At 35.3% G+C, this 24553-nt stretch overlaps 1 protein-coding gene and 1 long non-coding RNA gene across 2 annotated transcripts in view; one reads left to right on the forward strand and one right to left on the reverse strand.

Moving 5' to 3' along the window:
• The window catches only part of LOC136825453 (homeobox protein araucan-like), a 23643-nt gene extending 541 nt beyond the window's left edge, over positions 1–23102 (forward strand). The window contains exons 2-6 of the mRNA XM_067081925.1: positions 13186–13394; positions 16144–16259; positions 17361–17517; positions 19770–19941; positions 20946–23102. Coding sequence (XP_066938026.1) covers positions 13191–13394; positions 16144–16259; positions 17361–17517; positions 19770–19941; positions 20946–21550 — 1254 coding nt within the window. The 5' untranslated portion in view covers positions 13186–13190 and the 3' untranslated portion in view covers positions 21551–23102. The remainder of the gene's footprint in view (positions 1–13185; positions 13395–16143; positions 16260–17360; positions 17518–19769; positions 19942–20945) is intronic.
• LOC136825454 (uncharacterized) overlaps positions 1–24553 on the reverse strand; it is a 604931-nt gene that overhangs the window by 397517 nt on the left and 182861 nt on the right. The gene's annotated exons all lie outside the window — the stretch shown is intronic.

A 24553-nucleotide genomic window follows, 5' to 3' on the forward strand; every position in this document is an offset into this window, starting at 1 on the left:
GAGAGGTCTGGTGTCGTCCTCGGGGATAAAGAAGCAAGTAAAAAAAAAATCGACGATATGAAAGACACGGACGCACCTGACCGCCGGAAATGAGTGACAGATTTGTCACAATGTGTGAGATGGGGAGATGTGACTCATCTTGAAATAGAGCGGACGGGTTGGTTTCTTCCTTTGTCACAGTTTAGCCAAATTTAAGGAATGTGACCACAGAGCGCTTCGCAGGGAAGAGCGAGTTTCTCGCTTTGCTTTTAACAAATTAAACGACTCGAAATCGAACGGAAGTCAAAACCAAGCTTACCAGAAGTGTCATATTTGATGAACTGTTTCACTTACTCGCGAAACAAAGGCTTTAACCCGCTTATTTGGAGTGAATGATTCACAAACGAAGAGAGAAATTCGTGTGCGAGTCTGTGGCCCACCCTAACCCCGCTACAAAAACTGATAATGAGGGTCTTGCCGAAGGCCGAATGTGCCTTTCAAACGAGTGGTAATCGAGTGTTGTAATCCAAAGGTATTCTCAATGGAACCCGAGGGATTAACGCACAGATTAACATTAACGTGTTGAAGTTATCTTTTCCTCTCTTGATTGGGATTAACGGCTTTATCGCAGAGCTGCGTCGCTGTTTTTAAAGATTTTTATTTCATTTACTCCGCAATTACAAAGATTCATTATCGACATCATCTTAAACTGAGTCATTTCAGTTGTAGGTTTTAATAAAAGCAGAATTAAAATCGCGCCCTAAAAAATACCATTCCACGTTGTTTTGTATATATGTATTGTAGAGTCTATATACTATAAACAGTTTCATTATACGGTGCAAGCCAACTTACACTTTCAGTGTACCAGAGTTTATTTTGCAAATTAGTTGTCTGTAATATCCGAACATTTTATTATTGCAACATTGTTTTGATGCTTTTTCCCCTTCCCCAGGCATCCCAACAAGGGATACTCCTAATTCTCTCATGTAAGCGAGTTAATTGTATATCATAAGCATATGATTACTCGTCAGTTTGGCGATCAAAAACATACTTCCCAAGAACTGGGAAATTCCCGCCGTCTCTGGCGCCTTCGTGATTGTAGTTCATTGTTGACATGAAATTAACATCCTGAAATTCTTCCGTGCGCCATTAATTATCTTCATTTATGAGCGTTAAGTGCGTTTGGACTATATTACATCGCTGGTTATTTTCAATGCAATAAACGTCTCAGTCGGGCAATATTGAGAAACTCTACGGAATATACTAACCTCTTTTCAACTACTATAATGCAGAAAATTTATTTCTGTTGGGTCTTTTTTCATTTAGTTTCTAGAGTAATGAAGCACTAATACAGCCTCGTTATTATTTAGAGCCATTACATAATGTATATATTTCTAAAAAAAAAAAGTAAATCGCGGTATCGCTGGTATGGTGTCGCGACCTTTCGCGAACGCATTAAGAATAATGTGCGTCAATTGTCAATCATATTTACTTGCACATCAGTTATTGTAATCACATCGCGTATCAAAAATAATACTAAATTTGGAAAATGCTCTACAATGTTCTTCAAATATTTCAAAGGCAGATCCGATGAATTTTAAATGTGATCGAAAATGGGAATTACGATATGTCATGCACCCCATATTATACTTCATTGAATGACATACTGCTTCAATTACATGGACTACGCATGTAGAAAATGCTGCCATTTTTTATAGTCCGGAAAAAATGTGATTTGTAGCTAGCGTTGAGATATATCGCCTTATATCATGAACCTAAAAAACTGTAGAGTAATAAGGTATTGGCACGTGAAAGTGGGCATAAATTTTAATTAGGGGGGGAAAGGGGATCTCTAAATGACAGGGGATATATATATATATATATATATATATATATATATATATATATATTGTATGTGCGTATTTTGCGTATTAATCATTGTTTAGTCAGCATGCATAGTGTACGTAACCACAACAACACAACCACATTATTTACATATACATTATATATTTTATATATATATATACACACATATATATATATATATATATATATATATATATATATATATATATATATATATATATATATATATATATATATATATATATATATATATATATATACAGTATGTATGTATGTAGGCATGTGTGTTTACTAGACGGAAAATTGAATTAGTGCTGCGCCGGAGATTTTCCCTCCTCTTTATCGCTTTTCCTCGATAAAATGCTCCTAGGGAATTTCGGAATTCATTTATATTTGTAACTGTTAGGTCTACTCAATAACGGAAATAACGAGAGTACACAGGAGGGTGCAGCCTGCGTCGCTCTGTAAAGCCAGGACATTGCAGCATCGCTGGAAGCTTTGAATTTAATATCGGGAGACTAAGTCCCACTTTTCAAATCGCTTTTTTCCAGATAGGGAATTTCTGTCGCGGTTTCCATTGTTCATTTTAATTGATATGATTCCCGACTGTTTTCCAAAGTTTATTGGTGGTAATTCCTTCTCTCTCTCTCTCTCTCTCTCTCTCTCTCTCTCTCTCTCTCTCTCTCTCTCTCTCTCTCTCTTGGAAGAATTTTTTAAATGTTTCCTCTCGGATATAGGTCAGCATATCGTGAATCAAGACTCGATCAGCATCTTCATGTTCTTTAGTAGATGCTGACTCAGGGAAAGCCTATCTCAGTCGGCGCCGTTATGCTCATAGGCCTGTGCCACGGAAACGATTCAGTTTTGATTTTATTAATTTTATTAAATTACAGGACAGTTTACTCACCTCTGTTGCTAGATTGTGTTTCTGAAACGAGGGGAGAAATATGCACGTGCTCTCTCTCTCTCTCTTTCTCTCTCTCTCTCTCTGCGTGTATGTAGATGTAATATGAATACTTTACATGATTTGTAGGTTTTAAAAGATATTTTTTGAAGGATGGCGGTCAAATATAGCTTGGCTACCTTACCTGTACGTTCGCCCTCCATGCTTATTTTATGCTAATTGAAGTTCTTCGTCCGTTCACATTTTCTGCCTCTTGTATATATACTTAGCCTTGTATGGCCACGAAAAACCCAGTGGCCACAGGTCCTCCTGCCGTCGTTTCCGAAGTTCTCCGTCCAATCCCCGTCCATCTAGCCGTCGACCATCCCTTCCATACATCACCCTTGGCGTAATTACCCCCACCCCTTCCACGTTGCCATCCCTTACAGCCAGGGCCAACCCCTTCCAATCATCCCTTCGGCCTCTCCCACTGTGCTCCCTTCAGAAGGGTGCGAATGATGGCGAGGGATAGTTGTTTATATGCAAATGGGAAAGGGCCAGATTTAACTGTGTTGTTTGCCCATTACCCGTCGCCTGTTTGGGTAATTGTCTTGGTTTACGCCGCCGACCTCTCTATGATCTCCCCGTCTCTCAGGTCCTCTTCCTTCGGCAGGAAGGTTCCCGACGGAGTAGACCTACGGCCGTACTCCAACGGAGGAGCATTTCTTCAGAGTAATCCTCGCTGCAGCGCCTTGGGCCTAGCTAAGCTGTGGGGCGCTATAAACGGCACTTCATTTATGCTCTTCGTAATACGAGGCGTTTGAGGAGGGTTAACGAACATTTACGAATAATGTCACTTGTTAGAAGCTGCCGCTTATACGCTTCGTGTCGGTAAACGGCTACGAAGCAGCAGTTCTGTGTCTCTGCTGTTGTGTGTGTGTGTTGGGGGGGGGCCTATAATGAATTCGAATGTCATTACATTCAACATGAGCTCTAGTCATAATTTAGTCTCCCCCTATACGCTTTGCTTTTCCAGGAATCAAAACCGCACGCTGGAAGTGCATTTGGTCTCGCTTGCGTTCATTTATATACTTTAATTCTACTTCCTTTTTTTATTTTTTATTTCGCTCTGTTTTTTTTTTTTTTTTTTTTTTAACTCCCAAGTCTAGAAGACATTTTGTAGCTGACTACACATTGGAGCATCGTCGATCAATTATACGTTCATTCAATTAGCTTATTATCGTTTAATTTTGCTTTTGCAAAATAAAGGTCCACAAATTTTTTTTTTTTTGCGCTCTGGACAATGGGTGTGCGTTTGAATTTCCTTTTTGCTTCTTTGATTTTTCCCTTCTTTAACACACAGATCTGAAGACATTTCTTTTTTATTTCCCGCAATGCTTAAGCGCATTCGGCCTACCTTGTGTTCTTGCATATTCTTACCTTCTTGCAGTGCTTTGGCATATATACAATAATTATTTAACTGCTCGGCGAAGTAAATATTAGGTGTAACCATATCGCAATACGTCTGGTTATTGATTTTTTTTTTTTTTTTTTTGCTTTTTGCTTTTGCATCCGACTACGGTTTGAGAGCTTCGAGGAATATCGCCTTTCATACATCATAAATATGCTGAGGAAATAATAGCATTTTAGATAACCAGTAGATAGACTCGCGTCGAATTTATTTCTCTGAATTATCATCGCATTTGTTAGACACTACGTAATTAACGGAATTTTCCGCTTGATTTTTTATTACAGGTATTTTTTTTTCTTAAACTGGTTGAATTAGATTAAATAGTATAATTCGTTTAAATAATGGCGACAGAGGTAAATAGTAAATGCTTCAGTTTTCGGGAATAGAAGAATATTAGTGTAAAATATTCTTTCACATAACGTACTGACTACCCCTAGATTTTAGTACGAAAGCGTTTGCAATTATCAAGCTGATTCGCCGGAATTGCTGGATTTTAAGGTTTTTCTGACAACATTGGTAAAAAAAATAAAAAATCAATAACTGATTTACGCTGAAAGTGGCTTCGTGATACATGATACCCGTCCTATATAATATATATATTTATATATAATATATGTGTGTGTGCGTGTGTATATATGTATGCATGTATGTATTTATATATATATATATATATATATATATATATATATATATATATATATATATATATATCATAGTGTAGTCGTCATTAATAGGTAACCATCCACACACAACCACACACGTGTTTATGTATGTATATGTATATATATATATATATATATATATATATATATATATATATATATATATATATTTTAAAATACCAAAAGACATACGTTGTTTTACTTTTATTTTAGTTCTCTCAAGGTCATATATATATATATATATATATTTATATATATATATATATATTTTAATGCGCTCAATTGTGTATAATTATATTGTTGTTAGAAATCGCTGTATATGCTCTAATCGATTCTGCACGTAATCTTCTCAATATTATCAATTATATAATCGTATTATTATTAGCGGTAAATATAACAATCGTGACGATGGGGAAAATGATCATAATTATCATATAACCATGACATTATTATTATTATTATTATTATTATTATTATTATTATTATTATTATTATTATTATTATTATTGCCGTTGCTGTTGCGGAAGTCTGTATTTTTGCGACCGTTTTTCGATGTTTTTCTTTATATGACATTTTTGAAAAATAGCGAAGAAAATTTTACGGACAACACAGTTATGTCTAGTAGAACATCGAATGGTGTATTGATTGCGAAGCCTGTCGAATTTTAGTTAGATTTAGAAGGCATGAACTATTTTAGTTAAGTTAGTAGCTTCTCCGATTTTAAGTAGCTTTGAAGCCTGATCATTATTGTGGAGTTTTTGAAGCTTGAAAATTTTGCTTAGCATTAAATCCTAACAACTTTTATTTTAGTTATTTTTGCAGCTTGACTAATCATAGACGTATATATTTGTTTAATATTTTTTTTTAAATTTCAGACTCTGCAAAGAGACACTAATTTAAGTACAATGGTGAACGTATAATATGATAGTAATACATCGAATGATATGATCATACACTGAAAATGTAAAGTTATGTCTAGTAAAACATCGAATGGTGTATTGATAATAAATAGTAACACATTGCATTATATATTACCATTACGCTGTAAAGCGGTGAGAGCCGTTAAGTAAATTATTGATCACCTACAAGTGAATGACTGAAATTCGATGGTAAGCCTCCTCTAGTATGAAGGTTTACAGTTAAGGATATGATTTTATTTTCAATTATCCCACTGTACTGAGATCAAAGTGTAGCGGAAATTAGTTGAATGGATTTTATTATGTTTTATGTCCCAAAATTTACTTTATAATTTACAATGAATTTTCTTAAATTCAGATATTTGTAGACTATTGTGAGTTATTAAACGTTAAGTACTTGAAATCGATTCAGTTTTACAAATTCTGGTGTATTCTTCAATACGTAGCACTGAACTGATTCACCTTAAGGTGATAACTGGTGATCTCGAATAATATTTATCGATATATTTCATATATTTCTTGAATCTAGCAATGATTTCGGGTATTATCTTGAATTATTACATGCTTACGTTTTATCTATATATTTATTTATTTGTTAAATTTATTTTTTCTTTTCTGATAACTGATCTCTTCTTTCTGTATTTCCTATTACCTTCTGTTACTTCTTTCAAATGAGCACCATATACTTTGGAAGCTTGAATTTCAAGTCAATGGCCCCTGTGGGCTTGTTCCATATGAATAGGGTTCATCTTTAGAATAATAATAATAATAATAATAATAATAATAATAATAATAATAATAATAATAATAATAATAATAATAGGGCTTTAAACGTAAAAACATTCATTGATCAGTATACATATAAATATATACTGTATATATATATATATATATATATATATATATATATATATATATATATATATATATATATATATATATATATATATATATATATATATATATATATATATATATATATATATATATATATATATATATATATATATATATATATATATATATATATATATATATATATATATATATATATATATATATATATATATATATATATATATATATATATATATATATATATATATATATATATGTGCGCAATGTGTTTTTTTCATTTAAGACTAAAAAGGCTTAACCTAAGGTGATTTACAATATTTCCTAAAGCTATAACAATGCTTATGAATTCCAATGTTGTAATAACAGGACCTAACAAACATTTCTAGATATCCATAAACCGATAAGCAAAACTTCAAATCAGAGTCCTTCATGAATGAACCTAAATTTCTAAAAAAATAACTTTTAGTAACATAAACTAATCTCCAGTTAATGATTCGGGACTGCTTCCTTTAGCTTGATACAGCAACTCTACTACGCACATTAACTAGGCATCACGGCTGGGCCATATTTACAGACAGGAATGATGCAGATTTAAAGAGGAGAGAGCACGGTTTTTGATGTTTCGCTTTCTAGAACAAATAGGAGCGGCTAGCTTTTGAATTGTGTTTGCAGGAATTCAAGACCCAACTTTTGAGTAATGTTTGAATATTCTCTCTCTCTGTCTCTCTCTCCCTATCGAGTCCGACTTCATGCACACACCACACGCACACACACACACACACACACACACACATATATATATATATATATATATATATATATATATATATATATATATATATATATATATATATATTATATATATATTCTCACAAATATTGAGCTACAAGTATCGTTTAATATCCAATTAACTATACCGCGGGAATAAATAACATCCAAGGGGAATTATAATTGAGAAGCGCTCCGTCACCAGTGGGAATCGAACCGCTGCCTGGGACAGAGACAACGTTGTATGGTGACTTTTGACGACTGAGCCATGAAGGTATATGTGAGTGTAAAAAATGTCACTGTGTATGTAACAAAAATTCATATGCATATACATACATATACATATATATATTGTATGAATATGTATATATATATATATATGTATGTATGCATGTATGTATGTATATATATGTATGTATTTATTTGAAACGTTTATGCATTTGTACAAAAGTTTGGATGCAAGCGTACTGTCGTAATTTTTCCATCATTTTCAAATCTGCCAAAATATCTTTTTGATTTCCATTGCATTTTTCATTTTCTGTTTTATTTTCATTTATTTTTTTACTTTTTTGGGGGAAAATTTAGATTTTCTGGTTGAAAGGAAAAAGCAAATTTAGTTTTACCGTTCCTGAAATATTTCCTTTTTTATTTAAACTATCACAATAACGCCTGTATATATTTTTGCGATGAATTTCTATTCGAAAGCACTCAATGTTGCATCACATGTATTTACTACGTAAAATGGGATTTAGAGAAACTCACAGTTTTAGGATAATAATGGAGGGAGAAATACGAGTAGAAGCATACTGATATGCTATGAAGAATGAGATTGGATATGAGATAATTAATATACGATTCAGATTATTCCAGAGAAAAGAGATCGAAATTATTTATATTAAACATTTGATTCTCTCTCTCTCTCTCTCTCTCTCTCTCTCTCTCTCTCTCTCTCTCTCTCTCTCTCTCTCTTATATATATATATATATATATATATATATATATATATATATATATATATATATATATATATATATATATATATATATATATATATATATATTTATATATATATATATATATATATATATATATATATATATATATATATATATATAATATAACGTATATATAATTATACATATGTATGTATGTAGGTACGTATGTTGTGTTTGAACGCATACGAACTTGAATCAGATTTCTCTAGTATTTATTTAAATATCCGAAGAGAGAAGTAATTTCAAAAAAATCAGTAATGTTCGTTGTAGTTGTACAGTAGATGCCACCTACATTTCTCGCTAGTGCTGTTTACGTAAACAAAATAATTGGAAAGAAAACAAAGATTTCTCTCGTAAGTAAACTGTTGATTATTTGTATTTGATTCCAAGATAAACAAATCTTCTTGGAATGTGGAACATCTTTGGTTTGTTTTTGTGTAAAATTTTCAATAGAAAGTTTTTCATTATTTTATTTATAGATAAACACACATGGTACATATATGCAGTATACATATATATCTATATACATATATATAATTTATATTTGTATATGAATTATATTGTATTTACTTCTTCGTGCCGGGAGATGATTTTTAGGATAACTAAGAAAATATGTGAATAGCATAATAATAATAATAATAATAATAATAATAATAATTATTATTATTATTATAATTATTATTATTGTTATTATTATTATTATTATTATTATTATTATTATTATTATTATTATTTATAGTATCATGCCACTCAAGATCACAGATTCTTTTCAATAATAATAATAATAAATATTACTATTTTTAGTATAATAATAATAATGATAAAAATATTATTGTTATTGGCCTTATTAATTATGATTACATTTAGCAATGTTAACATTGTGAGGATGATGCTGTTAAGAAAGGATTGTATACGTAGTAAATACGCTCACAAATGGGTTTATATATTATATTATATATATATATATATAATATATAGATTTGTATATTTATATATGTATGTATGTAAGTATATATATGTGTATATATGCATGTACGTATGTGTGTATGTATATCGCCAAGAGGTCACCCATAAGTACGACCATTGCCAGTGACAACGTAATCATCACACGTTCGGTACATTAATGAACCATTGTCGTAATCCCTTCATTTGTGTCAGGGACCTCACCGAGTCTTACCCATGAAACAAAGACCTCGTAGCCGTTACGGTCATTCGTCATTAATTTCATAATCCCGTTATCATTTATAGTGTCATTAACTCAATGAGGGCCTCCTCGCAATCACCATCATCATCATAGCCCCGGCTATCATTATCTGACAGCATCTATGTAAACATCATCATCATTATCTCCTTCTCCTCGGCTATCATTAACAGGGCTTCAACATCGGCGACGTTACGATCATCTAAAAGCTATAAACATCGTCCCCCCTGAGGCATCGTTATGTCGTAATACGGCCAAGTTTACATTCTTGCCTTCTTCCATTGGACGGAATTTATGCTCGCAGCCTCTTGTCGTGTTTGTTTGTTTGGCAGACGAAGGATATTTTAATCTCTCTCTCTCTCTCTCTCTCTCTATATATATATATATATATATATATATATATATATATATATATATATATATATATAAAGAGAGAGTGAGATTAAAATATCCTTCGTTTTTAATCTCTCTCTCTCTCTCTCTCTCTCTCTCTCTCTCTCTCTCTCTCTCTATATATATATATATATATATATATATATATATATATATATATATATATATATATATATATATATATATATATATATATATATATATATATATATATATATATATATATATATATATATATATATAACTTATACAACACACAACCCATCTATCCGCAATATTTATCGTCTTGGGAATGTAACAATTGAAGAGCAACTCTCCCCCCGTCCCCTCCTCAGATGATCGTCTTCTAAGTTCCCGTCCACTTCTGTCTATTTTATTTTGTTCTGTTTCCACTTAACTCGAATTATCCTCTCCATTCTTTTGGCCCTGCCAGTGGTCCCAATCCCTCGCTTTCCATAGCCCCCTGGAGCAAACAGAAGCCGGGCCATTCCTCTTGGAAACTACCCAGTAGATGTGCTAACTGGTAATTATAAGCTCGAGGGGGTCCTGGGGGAGGCAGGACCCAAGAGGCGGAGGGCCTTTGAAACTCCCCAGACACACTTGACCCGGACGACCTGAAGGATCTCTAAAACTTTATGGCGTCCGCAAAGGAGTAACACAGCGGTATTGACTAGGACCCCGCTCGCTCCTGTAATGCGTTTCATTGAAGATGTTGAGGAACTTGTTGCCTGTATTTACGACTACGGCTTTCCACGGGGGTTGGACTGGGTGTTGCACCGCCACACAATTTGGTCTCTCAATTGACTGTGTTGCATGATTTTGGCACTGCATGAATATTAGATTAATTTTGTTCTTTTCCCTTTTCTTCACTCATTGAAAATCGGGGTCGCAAGCGTTGAAGATTGAAACGATCGAAGGATAAAGGGATTAGAAAGTGTGGGAATCCTATATCCCTTAGCTGGATGACGTACCATCCTTAGAACCGAAAGGAGCATCATTGGGTTTTATTGGCAGTAGGTGCTAATGGCGAAGGTGGGAGGCTCGATCCTCTTCCAACTTTATCTCGAACAACATCTAATTATCACATGTAATCTTGTGGTGTTATCGGGGACATCGGTCGCCACGGAGCTCGAAATGGCCTCTCTCTCTCTCTCTCTCTCTCTCTCTCTCTCTCTCTCTCTCTCTCTCTCTCTCTCTCTCACCAAACCCATGTACTGATCTGCCAACTGTCTCATATAATGTAATTTCTCTTAGAGTGTCCTTGAAACGAAAGGGCTGATGGCTACTTGTTGTGAAGCAAAAACTAACCCGGACGAAAGTTATCGAGTTCATTGAGATTTTAGACTACGAAAATTGAATCACATAGAGACAGATAACTGAAGTCTCCTTATCGGCGTTCTCTCGTTGACAATTCTTATCGTCCGCTTGGATGCGACGCAAGTCCTTAAAAAGTACAACGAATGTTGATAGTGGGTGTGTACCGAGTGTACTCAAAGAGCCATTTTGTGTCTAAGATTTCTCTCTGTTTTGTCAAGTGGTGTCGCTAACCTTTGTTGCTGTAACACCAGGATGTGTTTGAAAGTTATCTGTACTAAAAGCATATTTTATTTACGTAACAGTTTTGTTATTCGTATATTGTAATCTGTAATTGAATTGATTTTGGAAGAAATTAATCATCCTTGTATTTTCTATAATGAATTCATTGCAAGGAATAAGGGATAAAAATGCTAATTTTAACACTTTTAATATTCTGTCATATATATATATATATATATATATATATATATATATATATATATATATATATATATATATATATATATATATATATATATATATATACTGTATATTATATATATGTAAACAACGTCGATTGGCGAATGTAAATAATATGTACCAACATCTCCTAATTTGCAGCAATCGTTACTCATCACTATCGCTGTAATTTTGGTGAAAGGAATTACATTTGTCGTTATTAAATATTAAGGATATGTAATCATTTAGAATTTTCCTTGGGAATGAATTTGGAATTCATAGCTGACTGAAAATTTGATAAGCTTAAACGTTGATAAGCTTAAACGTTAAGGAGGGCCGATCTAAAGCAAACCAAGCAAGGTATATGGAGAGTCATCCGGAAGTCGTTAGAAGAAGTGGAAGAAGAAAGACAAAGTACACAACTGCGTGTTAGATAAGACAGAGGCAATGTTAACCAGAATCCACCTTCTGCGGTACCTAGTTCGTTGTCGGGCGCAACAAGCTTGGACCGAATTTATAGGTTCCTTGGGGAGGGTGGGGGAGGGGGAGGGGGTAGAGAGGGGAGGAGGAGGTGAGGTCTACTGGGCTTTTCTCGGCTAGGGGTTTATTCCGCTGGAGATTTATTCTGGAAGAAGGCCTTGGATTTATTCTAAGTGGCCCGGAGAGGATGATTCCCGAAGAGGTTGAATGAAAATTTATTCTATGGGATTTACGGTGCCGGGAGCCCTATGGAGAGAGAGAGAGAGCCTGGGGGCGGGTGTTTGACGTTGAGTACACAAGAGATGGATATACGTTTTTATTTTATATTTTGAGCGAGCAGATCTCATGCGATCTTTACTGAAACGTTTTGTACTTTACATCACTTTTTTGTATAGTATTAAGCTGACACCTTTATTTCGGTTTCATTTTATGTCCTTTGTGCCTATTCAAGAGAAGCAGTACAAACTGAAATTAGATGGGAAAATAATTTAGTAGCTCTGATATCGCCACCTATCTATAGCTAGTCAGTCATGTTAAGAATGCCACATAGTAGACTCTCTTGGTCACATAAAATCTGAAAAACGAAGCTCCGGTGCAGTATATTTTTTTTTAGTGCCTGGTTTTTTGTTGATTCATTTTAGTTGTTTTATTAATACTTAATTTTATTCTTGTCTTTTTTTGTTTTATATTACAGTTTATTAATGATTGGTATTTTTTACATGGAAGCTTGCATACCAAGTTAATTGGCCGTTGCTTTGTTTCATATGGCTATATTCATGTAACAAATATAGGTATAATAATCAGCATGATGTTTAGTGATAAACGTTGATATTTTTCAATGACTTATTGCTGGTGCTTTAACTTTTCTGCTACAGTTAAAAAAGTCATTAAACGCATCATTTAGGGCATATTATTATTGCCTGTGTTATGTGTGACACTTTTTCTTTCTCTCCTCAGATTGGATGAGCCCGTTGGTAAGCAGTGCCCAGCTGAGTCTGACGCCCACAGCACACACAGTCTCAGCACCCACACCCGCACTGCCTGCACCCACACTTCCCCACACTGATCTTTCAGTTATGTACTCACCTGCTGCCTATCCTGATCAGCCCACACCCTACCCCTTACCCACATTAGGGGGGGAACAGTCGGCCTTTTACTCACCAACGGTAAGTTTGCGCAAAATCTGTTCTGTGTTCTGCATTGTCATTACACTCACCAGGTCGTATTCTTTGCAAAATAGCACTGATCAATGGTTTGTTTCTAACCATGACTTTTCTGCCTAGTGTTTCCTATTAACAGAAGATGTTCAGCCTTGCTCTGTATGCTTATCTTCCCATGGCTTTGCTTCGTGACCAGTCTCAGTGCTGTCACAGTTCCTAATATTACCTATGTATGTGATAAATCTTTTTATTATTCTTTGTCTGTCTGCATAGGTTTGTTCTTTACCATATTTGATGGCTTTGCTAGGTTATACTTAAATGTGTTTGATCGTTTAGAGTCACATTTTCTTAAGTCATCAGTTAGTCATTTTTATGCCTATAGGCACCTGTAAAATACACGTACAGTACATTTCTTTCTTTATTCTTCTCTGGTCTTCACGCTAGTCCTGGACTCAATAAAGACGGCTGTAAACCTAGTTTTTATTCTTGATTCTTGTGTTAGATATTATATGTTGTCTATTCTTATTGAGCGAGATAGTCCTCTAGCGTTATTTTTGTCCAGTAACCAATCCTGTGTGAGACACTTCTAATCCAGTCGTGTTCCTGGTCTGCTTTCTCGTGCCAACCATTTCGTAACAGTGTTTGGTGTCTCGTCTTGGCTCTTACAAGAGTCGCTGCTTAATGGTGCCTCCTTTTTGTTGGTCTTTCCACATTCACAGATCACGGCTAAGCATTAGTTTATGTCTGCTGCTGATTCTCAGTCTTGACACTAATTTCGCAGTAAGATGCTGAATTTCTACTTTGCACCTCGATAATCTTGTTTATAATGCTCGGTGTTTTTCTTAAATCTGTACTCTTGCTCGAGGGTCTTTGTAGAAGATTACTTGTTTTTTTTGAGTTTGTGATTTTTTTCGAAGCAGTTTGGATTCTTATGACTTTCATCTTTAATCTTTGGCAAATCACTGTTTAATAAACACCTTTGTCATGACAATATAATTTTTCTGAAGTGTATTTATGGTTGCGGTGTTTGAAGTAGTTCTTGTTCTTGTTTTAAATCCAGATTTTTTCGTACATAATTTTATGCACGTTACCCCAGAGCCTATTTCTTTCCTGAGACTAATATAAAAAATCTACTGATGTTCTTGCGTAAAGTACCGACCAAAATTATTGTTTATTGTTTTTTTTCTGAGATTTTGATCTTAAACAGACAATTCTCAGGCTTCGCTTCGGTTCAGATAATGTCGAAGTCTCATCCTTATTACTCTTGGCTATCCTTGATCGCTATAAACACTTTCATTATGTACAATTCGCTGTTGGTCAATGTTAACTTCGTAACTCTTACAACGGGTATATACTGCCTTTCTCTGTTTAGTCTCAACTCATGTGAAACATCGCACAAAATGCGCTGCCATTTATACCAACATACGATCTCGTCTATTTTACTTCATCTCTCCCTTTTTATGTTAAGCATAACCTACACATTTCTTTGGACATTTATTATAGTCTTTAAGACAGCTATTTATATTCGCTTATTGTTACGAAATAAATTTGATTGTTGGAATATATACTCTTTAGCTTTTAAACGTAAAATACATTAGAAGAAAATCTTTTAGTGAAATAAATATGAAATATGCTTTTAATGTTTTATACAATTTCCTCTCGTATTATAAACGCTCTCTCTCTCTCTCTCTCTCTCTCTCTCTCTCTCTCTCTCTCTCTCTCTCTCTCTCTCAGAACCTAACCATTAAGATCCATAGAGACAAGCTTTTTTTTTTTGCATATTTTGTAGAAATTGCTATTTTTAGTCGCCACTAAGGAGTTCCAGACTTCTTTAAAAGGAATGAGTCCAAAATATATAACTCTGAGGCTAAACATAAACATGATATTATTCTCTTAGCATTCCCAAAGATAGCGCTTCCATAATAAGTAACACTGGTTATCTGTTAGCACAGTTAAGGAACATAGTTATCTATGACTTCAGCCTCCGGGGGCTACGAGTAGCATAGCTAAGGAACATAGTCATCCGTAATTTGAGACCCGAGGGACCGAAAGTAGCTTTTAAGGGAACGGCAAATTCGGGGGAGTACGCCTTCACTTTTGAAGGGACTGAACATGCTAAATTCCACTTTTTTCTCCTTTTTTAAACTTCGTTTCGTCGTAAATCTTTCCCGCTGGACACCTCTCCACTTAGCCATACATGGCCGTGGAATTCGGACGCGCATGCCCCTTGGGATAAGGGGTATGTCGGTCGGGTTCCTTCGGTATCGCCACCAAAAAAAAAAAAAAGAGAGAAAAAAGCTTAACCGCCACGAAGACCAGTTCCGCCATTTTCCTTTCCCGTTCGTACTCACCATGAACATTCTTGTCCTGTTTTTTTCTTATATATTTATATCCTGTTAGCGTCTTCTTTGGTTCGTTTTCTATTTTCCATAAGCTTCCCGTCTGATTTATCTATTTTTGTTTTTTTTTACTGATTCTGAAACTCTTTATTCTTTTCCATAAGAATCTTCTCGACTGTGACTTAATTTTTCTTCCATAACATTGTGATTATTCTACCATTTTTTCCTTAATGATGTTTTTAATCTTTACTTTCATTTCTTTTCCAGAGGTAAATTTCAATCTTTTCCAAGTTCCTCGCTTTCCTGTCCAAAACCCATCTTTTCAAACTCCTCCATTGCCACTTCACTTTACGCAAATTTTAACATTTTTCACAACAAAGTTATTAACGTATTTTTTCTCTCATCTTTCATTCCAGGCTGCAGGGCTCGAACTGAAGGATTCCTTGGCAGCGTCCCCAATGGCACCTACGTGGCCCTACCCGTCAGTGTACTACCCCTACGACACCGCCCTCGCCTCCTACCCATTTGCTGGGTGAGTTTTCGTGTTGGGTATTCACTTGACTCGTTTTTAGTTTTCTGTAAAAGAAAACTATTGAGATGACTATTTGTCTATCCGTCCCCACTTTTCTATCTGCCCTCAGATATTAAAAACTACTGCGGCTAGAGGGCTGCAAATTGGTATGCTGTTCATCCACCCTCCAATCATCAAACATACCAAATTGCAGCCCTCTAGCCTCAGTAGTCTTTATTTTATTTAAGGTTAAAGTTAGCCATAATCGTGCGTCTGGCAACGATATAGGACAAGCCACCACCGGGCCGTGGTTAAAGTTTCATAGGACGCAGCTCATACAGCATTATACCGAGACCACCGAAAGATAGATCTGTTTTCGGTGGCCTTGATTATACGCTGTACAGAAAACTCTATTGCGCCGAAGAATCTTTAGCGCATTTTTTATTTGTGCTCTATGTATTTTCATTCGCCTTCATCTGTCCTCCAGCATTCATTGGGTAACTAGGACACTGATGAGCTGGAGCCAGATATCCCTTTACGCTATCTATTTCCAGTTAAGCCAGTCTTGGTTTAATCTGTGAGATGAGCTCCTTGTGCCTTATGTTCATCGTGCAGCAATTTTCAGCTTTTGTATCAAATTATTCCTCTTTCCAGCAACCTGGTATCACTTCATGATAGCAAAGTGTTATTAAGATCATTTTCAGATCAGACATTAAATACAAAGTATATAGAAACGTGCCATTACTTATTAAGAACTCAGTGTAGGCGTTACTAAACGTTTGCGGCATCCCTGCAACCCCCAGCTGCACCCACTTTTCTAACTTTTCTCTTTACCTCCGTTCCCCTTCCTTTCTTCCATCTTGCTGTCCAATAACTTTAACTCCCTCTTCTCAATATCTTAAGCATTAAATGGCTGAATGTTTCCCAATGCTGGGTATATAGCAAATTTTCATAAATCAAACAATTTATTAAGAATTTGCACTTCAATTTCTTACATACTATTTTATCATGTTAAAATCATCAAAGTTACACACTGCTCTTATTATATTTTCATCGGATTTCTTCCCTGAAAGATACATTCTTTAGAAACAGTAAAATAACCCGAATACCGTTCTCCTTCAGATACGGCGTAGGACTCGACGCGGCGCGCAGGAAGAATGCCACGCGCGAAGCGACGGCGACGCTGAAGGCGTGGCTGAACGAACACAAGAAGAACCCTTATCCCACAAAAGGAGAAAAGATCATGCTGGCCATTATTACCAAAATGACGCTCACACAGGTGTGTGTGTTCTCATGTTTATTTCTTCACCGGTCAGTTGTATGAGCTGTGTGTGTGTGTGTGTGTGTGTGTGTGTCTGCATCAACGCTGGGATTCTGATGTATTATCAGATTGGGTACAAGTTCACAGAATGGTAGATACGCACAAATAAAGTACTTACCGTGCACGCGCTTGAAAATACACAAATTAATATCATGTATATATATGTATAATGTGTGTGTATATGTGTGTGTATATGTATATATATATATACATATATATATATATATATATACATATATATATATATATATATATATATATATATATATATATATATATATATATATATATATATATATATATATATATATATATGATATATATATATATATATATATATATATATATATATATATATATATATATATATATATATATATATATATATATATATATATATATATATATATATATATATATATATATATATATATATATATATATATATATATATATATATATATATATATATATATATATATATATATATGTGTTAAATATCCTGTACTTTGTATTAAAGCGTATGGTTACACGTTTATCAGATAAATGTAAAAGCGTTCACTCCTTCATTGCTAAGCATTCATTATTAGTTTCCGAAAACCCCTTGATTAAAAGAAACACAACTCTTAAGCTCAGACGAAATCAGGGAATTTCCAGCCCAGGAGGAGACGCGGATGGAGACGGAACCGCTTACGATCATCAACAGACTAAGAAGAAAGGGTGTGGATGGAAGACGCGGATGATGATGATGATGATGATGGTGGTGATGATGAAGAAAATGATGATGATGATGATTGTGGAGGACGAATGCAACGAGGGGAATACTAAGCGAAGAGGGAAAGGGGAAAGGCAATGGACCTGAGGGGAGAGACTTAGGCATAATAAAGACCCGTATTAAGGGTCATGCGAGATTTGAAAAGGAGAAATATGTGCTTTTAATGCGCGCCCAAAGGCGCGTAGTCGTCGAGAGCAGGAGGGAATGAGCATGAAAACAAACTCTCAAAGGAATGTCGCGCTTAGTTTTATTTCATTAGAAAAACGGAAAGGACGTCCGTAACCTACATAGACTTTGCAGGGCTTTGCAGAAAGAGAGAGAAGGAGAGAGAGGGCAGCACGAAGCTTTAGAGAGAGAGAGAGAGAGAGAGAGAGAGAGAGAAAGTTTTAGCGGAAGGTAAAGATCCAGAGAGGGAATAAAGCTTTAGAGGAAGGTAGAAAGGGAGAATGAGGGAAAGAGAAATATTAAATATTTAGAGAGAGAGAGAGAGAGAGAGAGAGAGAGAGAGAGAGAGAGAGAGAGAGAGAGAGAGAAGCATAGTAATATTCAATAGAATATAAGATAACCGGAACAGAATCATAACTTTGCAGTCACTGTCTGACTGTTATTCTTTCTATCTCTTCCATTTCTTTGTCTATTTGGAAATAAAGTTTTTTTCCTAGATTTCTTCCTTTACTTTCTCTTGCTTCATTCCTCCATTTGACTTTTAATTCGTTTGTTTCCTTCCGCATAATTTTCTTTGTTCATAACCCCCCTTTTTTTCTTCGATTTCTTCCCTTTTCCTTTCATGGCTTTGTATTTCATTAATCTTGTCCTTTTATTCATTTTCTGCCGTACGTCCCTTTTTATTCTTTTATTATACCCTTTCTTGTCTTGTATTTTTCATTTTCTTGCTTTCTTTATTAAGTTTCCATTTTTCTGTTTCCCTCTACTCTTTACTGTTCTTCTGCCTTTATTCTGCATTTTCCCCTTCTTTCATTTTCTCACTTTCATTTTCTTTCGTTTTTCTATTTTATTTCCTCTTCATTCATTGTCCTCATATACTTCATTTTATATTAACATAAAAAAAATCTTTATTTTAACTTCCATCTAATACCGTTCTTGATCATCACCTTCGATTTATCTATTTATTTATTTATATCCCCAGGAACAATTTGATGTTATTTCATTTTCATTTACTTTCATTCCTATTGTCTTCATAAAGATCCTTATGTTCGCTTCCTCCTCCATCATTGTTTTTTATTCATTTATTCAATAGGCTCAATAAAAATCTTGATTTTAAAATTCTCTCCCGTCATCTTTTCCTATAAGTAATGTTAAATCGCGTCAGTTTTTTTTTAAGTATCTTTTTAATCATAATTCCATTGTCTTATTTGCTTAATTTTTACCTTCCCGAAAATTTCAGTGCTAACTCCCTCCTCTCTTCGTTTCGCAGGTCTCCACTTGGTTCGCTAACGCTCGTCGTCGGTTGAAAAAGGAGAACAAGATGACGTGGGAACCCAGGAACAAAACAGACGACGATGACGATGACGACGATGATAAGGACGACGAGAAGATAGACGATAAGGAAGATAAAGATGACGACGATAAGAAGGACGATAAAGATGGTAGGTTATGAGGACGATTTTATTATCATTTTTTTTGTACCTTTGTTTTGCTAAGGTACGATCATGACGTGACCTTTTCTTTTATATTAAAAAATATTAAGCTACAAATTTCGTTCGATATCGAATTCACTGTACCTTGGGAATGACGCACACCCAAAGAGAATTGATAATTGATAAGTACTTCTGCCGCGGCGTAATAACCGTGAGCATAAAAAAGTTACGCGTGTAGAAGTGTGGGGGAGAGAGAGAGAGAGAGAGAGAGAGAGAGAGAGAGAGAGAGAGAGAGAGAAACTATCATACACACACATATATACATATATATATGTGTGTGTATATATATATATATATATATATATATATATATATATATATATATATATATATATATATATATATATATAATGTGTGTGTGTTTCCGTGGGCGCGTGTGGTGAGTATGCCTATGCGCGTATACGTATTTGAGCTCAAATACCTGTGCGTTTGTCTTCCAACAGACTTCTTATCCTAATTGACTTAGTACCTGAAGACTCTTCGTGTCAAAAACAAATAACAGAAAGAAAAAAAACATTTACTAGAAAAATGTTACCTTAGTCGAAAACGTTAGAATGTTAGTGTGAAATTGACGGGTTTTCTCTGACACACCCTTTTCCCAAGTCCAGCTTTTAAGCATATTCTTTTACCATACAGAACATAAGTTCTTTGGCTTCTCTCTGTGTAACTTTTGGTGGCTAGGCTTCATAATCTCGTGTTAGGAAGCCTTATCAACAATCGCTGCAGTTACTAAGTGACACTTGCTTAGTCTTATATTTTACCGGATATTATCGTTATGAAGGTTCTCTATTTGTAATTTTGACGTGGAAAGTTATAATGGCTGTAAATTTTATTTCACTTTAATGTATTGTAATCTTAGGATATGTTTTCGTGCAGAGTATACGTAATAAGTTTTTGTCCATGTTTTTGCTGATGTGAATTTTATTAAAATTGTATACATTTCTATTTCACAGTTATGTTCACGGAAAGCGAAAAAGACAAGAAGGAAGTGGACGTGGGTCGTTCCAGCGTCGGCGGAACGGGGTCCAGTTCCCCCGGGGCCCCTCCGACAGATGTGGCTCACCCTAAGCCCCGCATTTGGTCCCTGGCTGACATGGCAACCTCAGGAGGACTCGGCAGCGGCAGTGCAGGCGGACTGGGAGGACTGAGCGCCGGGGCGGGGAAGATGATGGGTGGAGGCATGGCGCGCGGGTTGCACTTGGAGGGGTCCCCCTACTCCCGCCCACTTTTCCCTCACGCCTCTTATCCTTACATCCCTCACAGCGTCGGGGAATCCTTACTTTCCTACTCCTACAGCAAATCCTTAGCCGCCGGATTCCCTCCCGTGTCTCTTTCGGACGTCACTACGGCAGGACTCCTGGCCCCGTCACCCCTCGTCCACGAACTGTCACGCCACGACCTCACCAGACACGACCTTTCGCGACCGGAGATAACGCGTCCCGAAGCCCTGCGACCTGACCTCACCCGTGACCTCCCACGTGATTTGGTCCGATCCGACCTGGCCCGCCCAGAACCCCATCGGCCGGAGCCTCGCCCCGCCATGGATAAAGACGTGTGATGACTTTCTCAGTGCGCGTTAGTGTCAGGACGTTAATGGCCCTTCCCAGTGAGGGACAGGCGCCTTCATCGTTGTCCGAGGGGTCACTCGCCAAACCGTGATGGGGCCATGAATCTGTACAGACCGAGACCTTCCTCAGTGTAGAGACGATCCCAGTGACACGTCCCACCCCAAAAGCAGAAAGCACGATTGGGTCGTTACCCTCGACAGGCACCCCGGGACCAAGTGGGTCCAGTGCATTATGGAAAGGACCTCACCCGGACGGTAGCAAATGTCACTGGGGACCCATTCAGGAAAAAAATATGAAAGTGCAGCTATAAGTACCTTTGACACGGGGTGGGAGAGGACTGGGACCTCATGAGCAACGAGTATAAATCTGCTTGTGACCTCACAAGCAGAGCGAGTGTGATGACTCTGAGGCCGCGGTTTCCAGATGTCACAAAGACTGGGGGGAATTTTTGTCTCACCCTGGAAACATTTTTGCCAGAGATAAGATTATCATATTTTCTTATGTTACTTTTGTTTAGCCGTTACGTTGTATCACTACAAACAACCAAAGATATTTAATTTAGGACGTTCCTGCATGTTGAAAATGAAATATAATGTTTCTTTTACGCTCGTCTCCTTTCCTGATTTTATCAACTCTTAGCAGTGGATAGTTGACTATGAATTCCGCATAATGAAACATATCACAGTGCAAAGAATCTATATGTGATTATGAGTTGATGTGCTTTGTGTACATGACTTTCTTTGTTTGTGATTGATGTGTTACCAAAAGGAATAGGACATTTCCTCCTCTCTCTCTCTCTCTCTCTCTCTCTCTCTCTCTCTCTCTCTCTCTCTCTGGTGTGACGACAAACACACGTGCCAAAATTATACCAATAAAACTTCATACCTGAAAAGCGAACTTGAAAACAAGGTGTAGCTATTAACTTTTAGATATAGTATTTTTACCTATTGTTGCTCTCGGTGGGGTGTCCAAAAACATGCAAAAGAATGCAATCGCAAAAGCAAAAACAACTTTCGTATCCCTCGAATGCATCGGTACTTCCGTTCAAATGTAAAAATTTTCTTCTTTAGAAAATTTCTCATTATTTCCCAACACCAGACATGCCAAAATTCGAAAGTAAAATCTGTCTCTTTAAAAAATCGCATTGGAGAATATTGTCCTTCTTTTAATTGAGAGCATTAGCAGGGTCATTTTATACCCAACAAAAATCATCAGGTTAAAAAAGAATTGATCTTTGCTTTTCGGGGAATTTACACTTGTGTTGGAAAAAAAAAAACTTTCGGGGATACATAAATCATTAAGGCTCGTAAAGTTAAATCCGTAAGGGCGATTTAGCCAGCCTTTTCTATTCCTAAATGGCTCCTTTTGGATGAAACTTTGGGGCCGTGATGAGTAAAACAGAAGAGAAAGTTACTTAATAAATCGTCCAGGATCCAGAAACATAGTGTTTATGCACCTTGAGAATTTCGTATCGGAGTGATTTTGTACATATGTAATATAAAATGATATTTGAACAAATAAATAATTGTGATACGTACTATTTTCAAGTCTTTTTATTTTCCTCCTCAATACCCATCGCTAATAAAAAATAAATAGTCTTTTCTATCCTTTTTACACCATTGCAATAAATTTCCTCCGCTTTGTATAAAAAATGAATTAATTCATCTTTCGTTTTCAAAATATTTGAATATTTATCAACGCCAACGTTTTTTTTTTTACATTTCAGTTTAAAAAAAACATTTCACACTGCTCAAAATTCAGTTCAGACATCTTTTATTATGAACATATTTTACTCTAATCTAACATTGTTCAGTGACGATTAAAAGGGCCATAAAAACACTGTTTACACGCCAGAACCATATATTGCGATTAACAATCTGGAATGTTGATCACTAGTGTATCACCAATGATCAGCATTACAGATTGTTAATCGAAATATATAGTTTTCGCGTGTAAATAGTGTTTTTATGTGCCCTTTTAAACTTAATCTTATATTAAAGATAAAAAGTTTACAACACCGTAACAGCAGCATATTTGTGAAGAGACTTACAACATTTATCACACTAAGCTACCATCTGTTTTATATCATCAAACCCACAGCCATCCTGGCCCCATAAACCAGATGCGACCTGTACTGTCTAATTCTTGACCATTAGAATTTAGCCTTGTCATAAAAATCACACGTTGGTACTAAACGTAACGCGACCACAATGCGAACTTGTTTTTCTTAATATTTTACAACATATAATTTGTCATCTTATTTTTTTAAAAATTCACTCTTTATGCTGATAATTTATTTAGCTTGAGATTTATCCGGTTATTATTATATTTTTAATGTTATGTGTAATGCTCATTACATTCTCAAGTAATCTTCCACTTGAATGTTTAAATTATAAAAAAAGAAAACAGTGAAATAGACAAAAAGACGGTGAAATTAGAGTAGCAGTTATTGTCTACAGCAAATAGCAATAAGACACAATTCAGAATTGAATGATATTAGAAAAAAATAATAACACTTGAATAGATACACATATACACTTACACATATATATATACGTGTGTGTAAGTCTATATGTGTATCTATTCAAGTGTTTATATATATATATATATATATATATATATATATATATATATATATATATATATATATATATATAATATATTTACTAACGTTTTCTAAAACAAAACAAGTTTGAAGTAAAATATTTCTGTTTTGTAATGAGTAAACATGTTTACTAAAAAATTACATCTGCTTATTTTTCAATCATTACCGATGTAAACCGGTTTCCATTAAAAAGGGGAGTGACAAATAATTTGAAAATAGGACTGATGGTAGGTTACGTTAAGTCTCTATTCTGTAAAAGAAAACATTGATGGAACGTGGAATGGCTGATGTTTACGGTTGGCGTATTTGAACGGGAAAACTGATAAAGTGTCGCAGAGAATGGTGAAAAATCTCAGTCATGAGTTTGATGAGAAACATGAAAATTAAT

The sequence above is a fragment of the Macrobrachium rosenbergii genome, chromosome 37 (genome assembly GCF_040412425.1).
Source record: "Macrobrachium rosenbergii isolate ZJJX-2024 chromosome 37, ASM4041242v1, whole genome shotgun sequence".
Lineage (NCBI taxonomy): Eukaryota > Metazoa > Arthropoda > Malacostraca > Decapoda > Palaemonidae > Macrobrachium > Macrobrachium rosenbergii.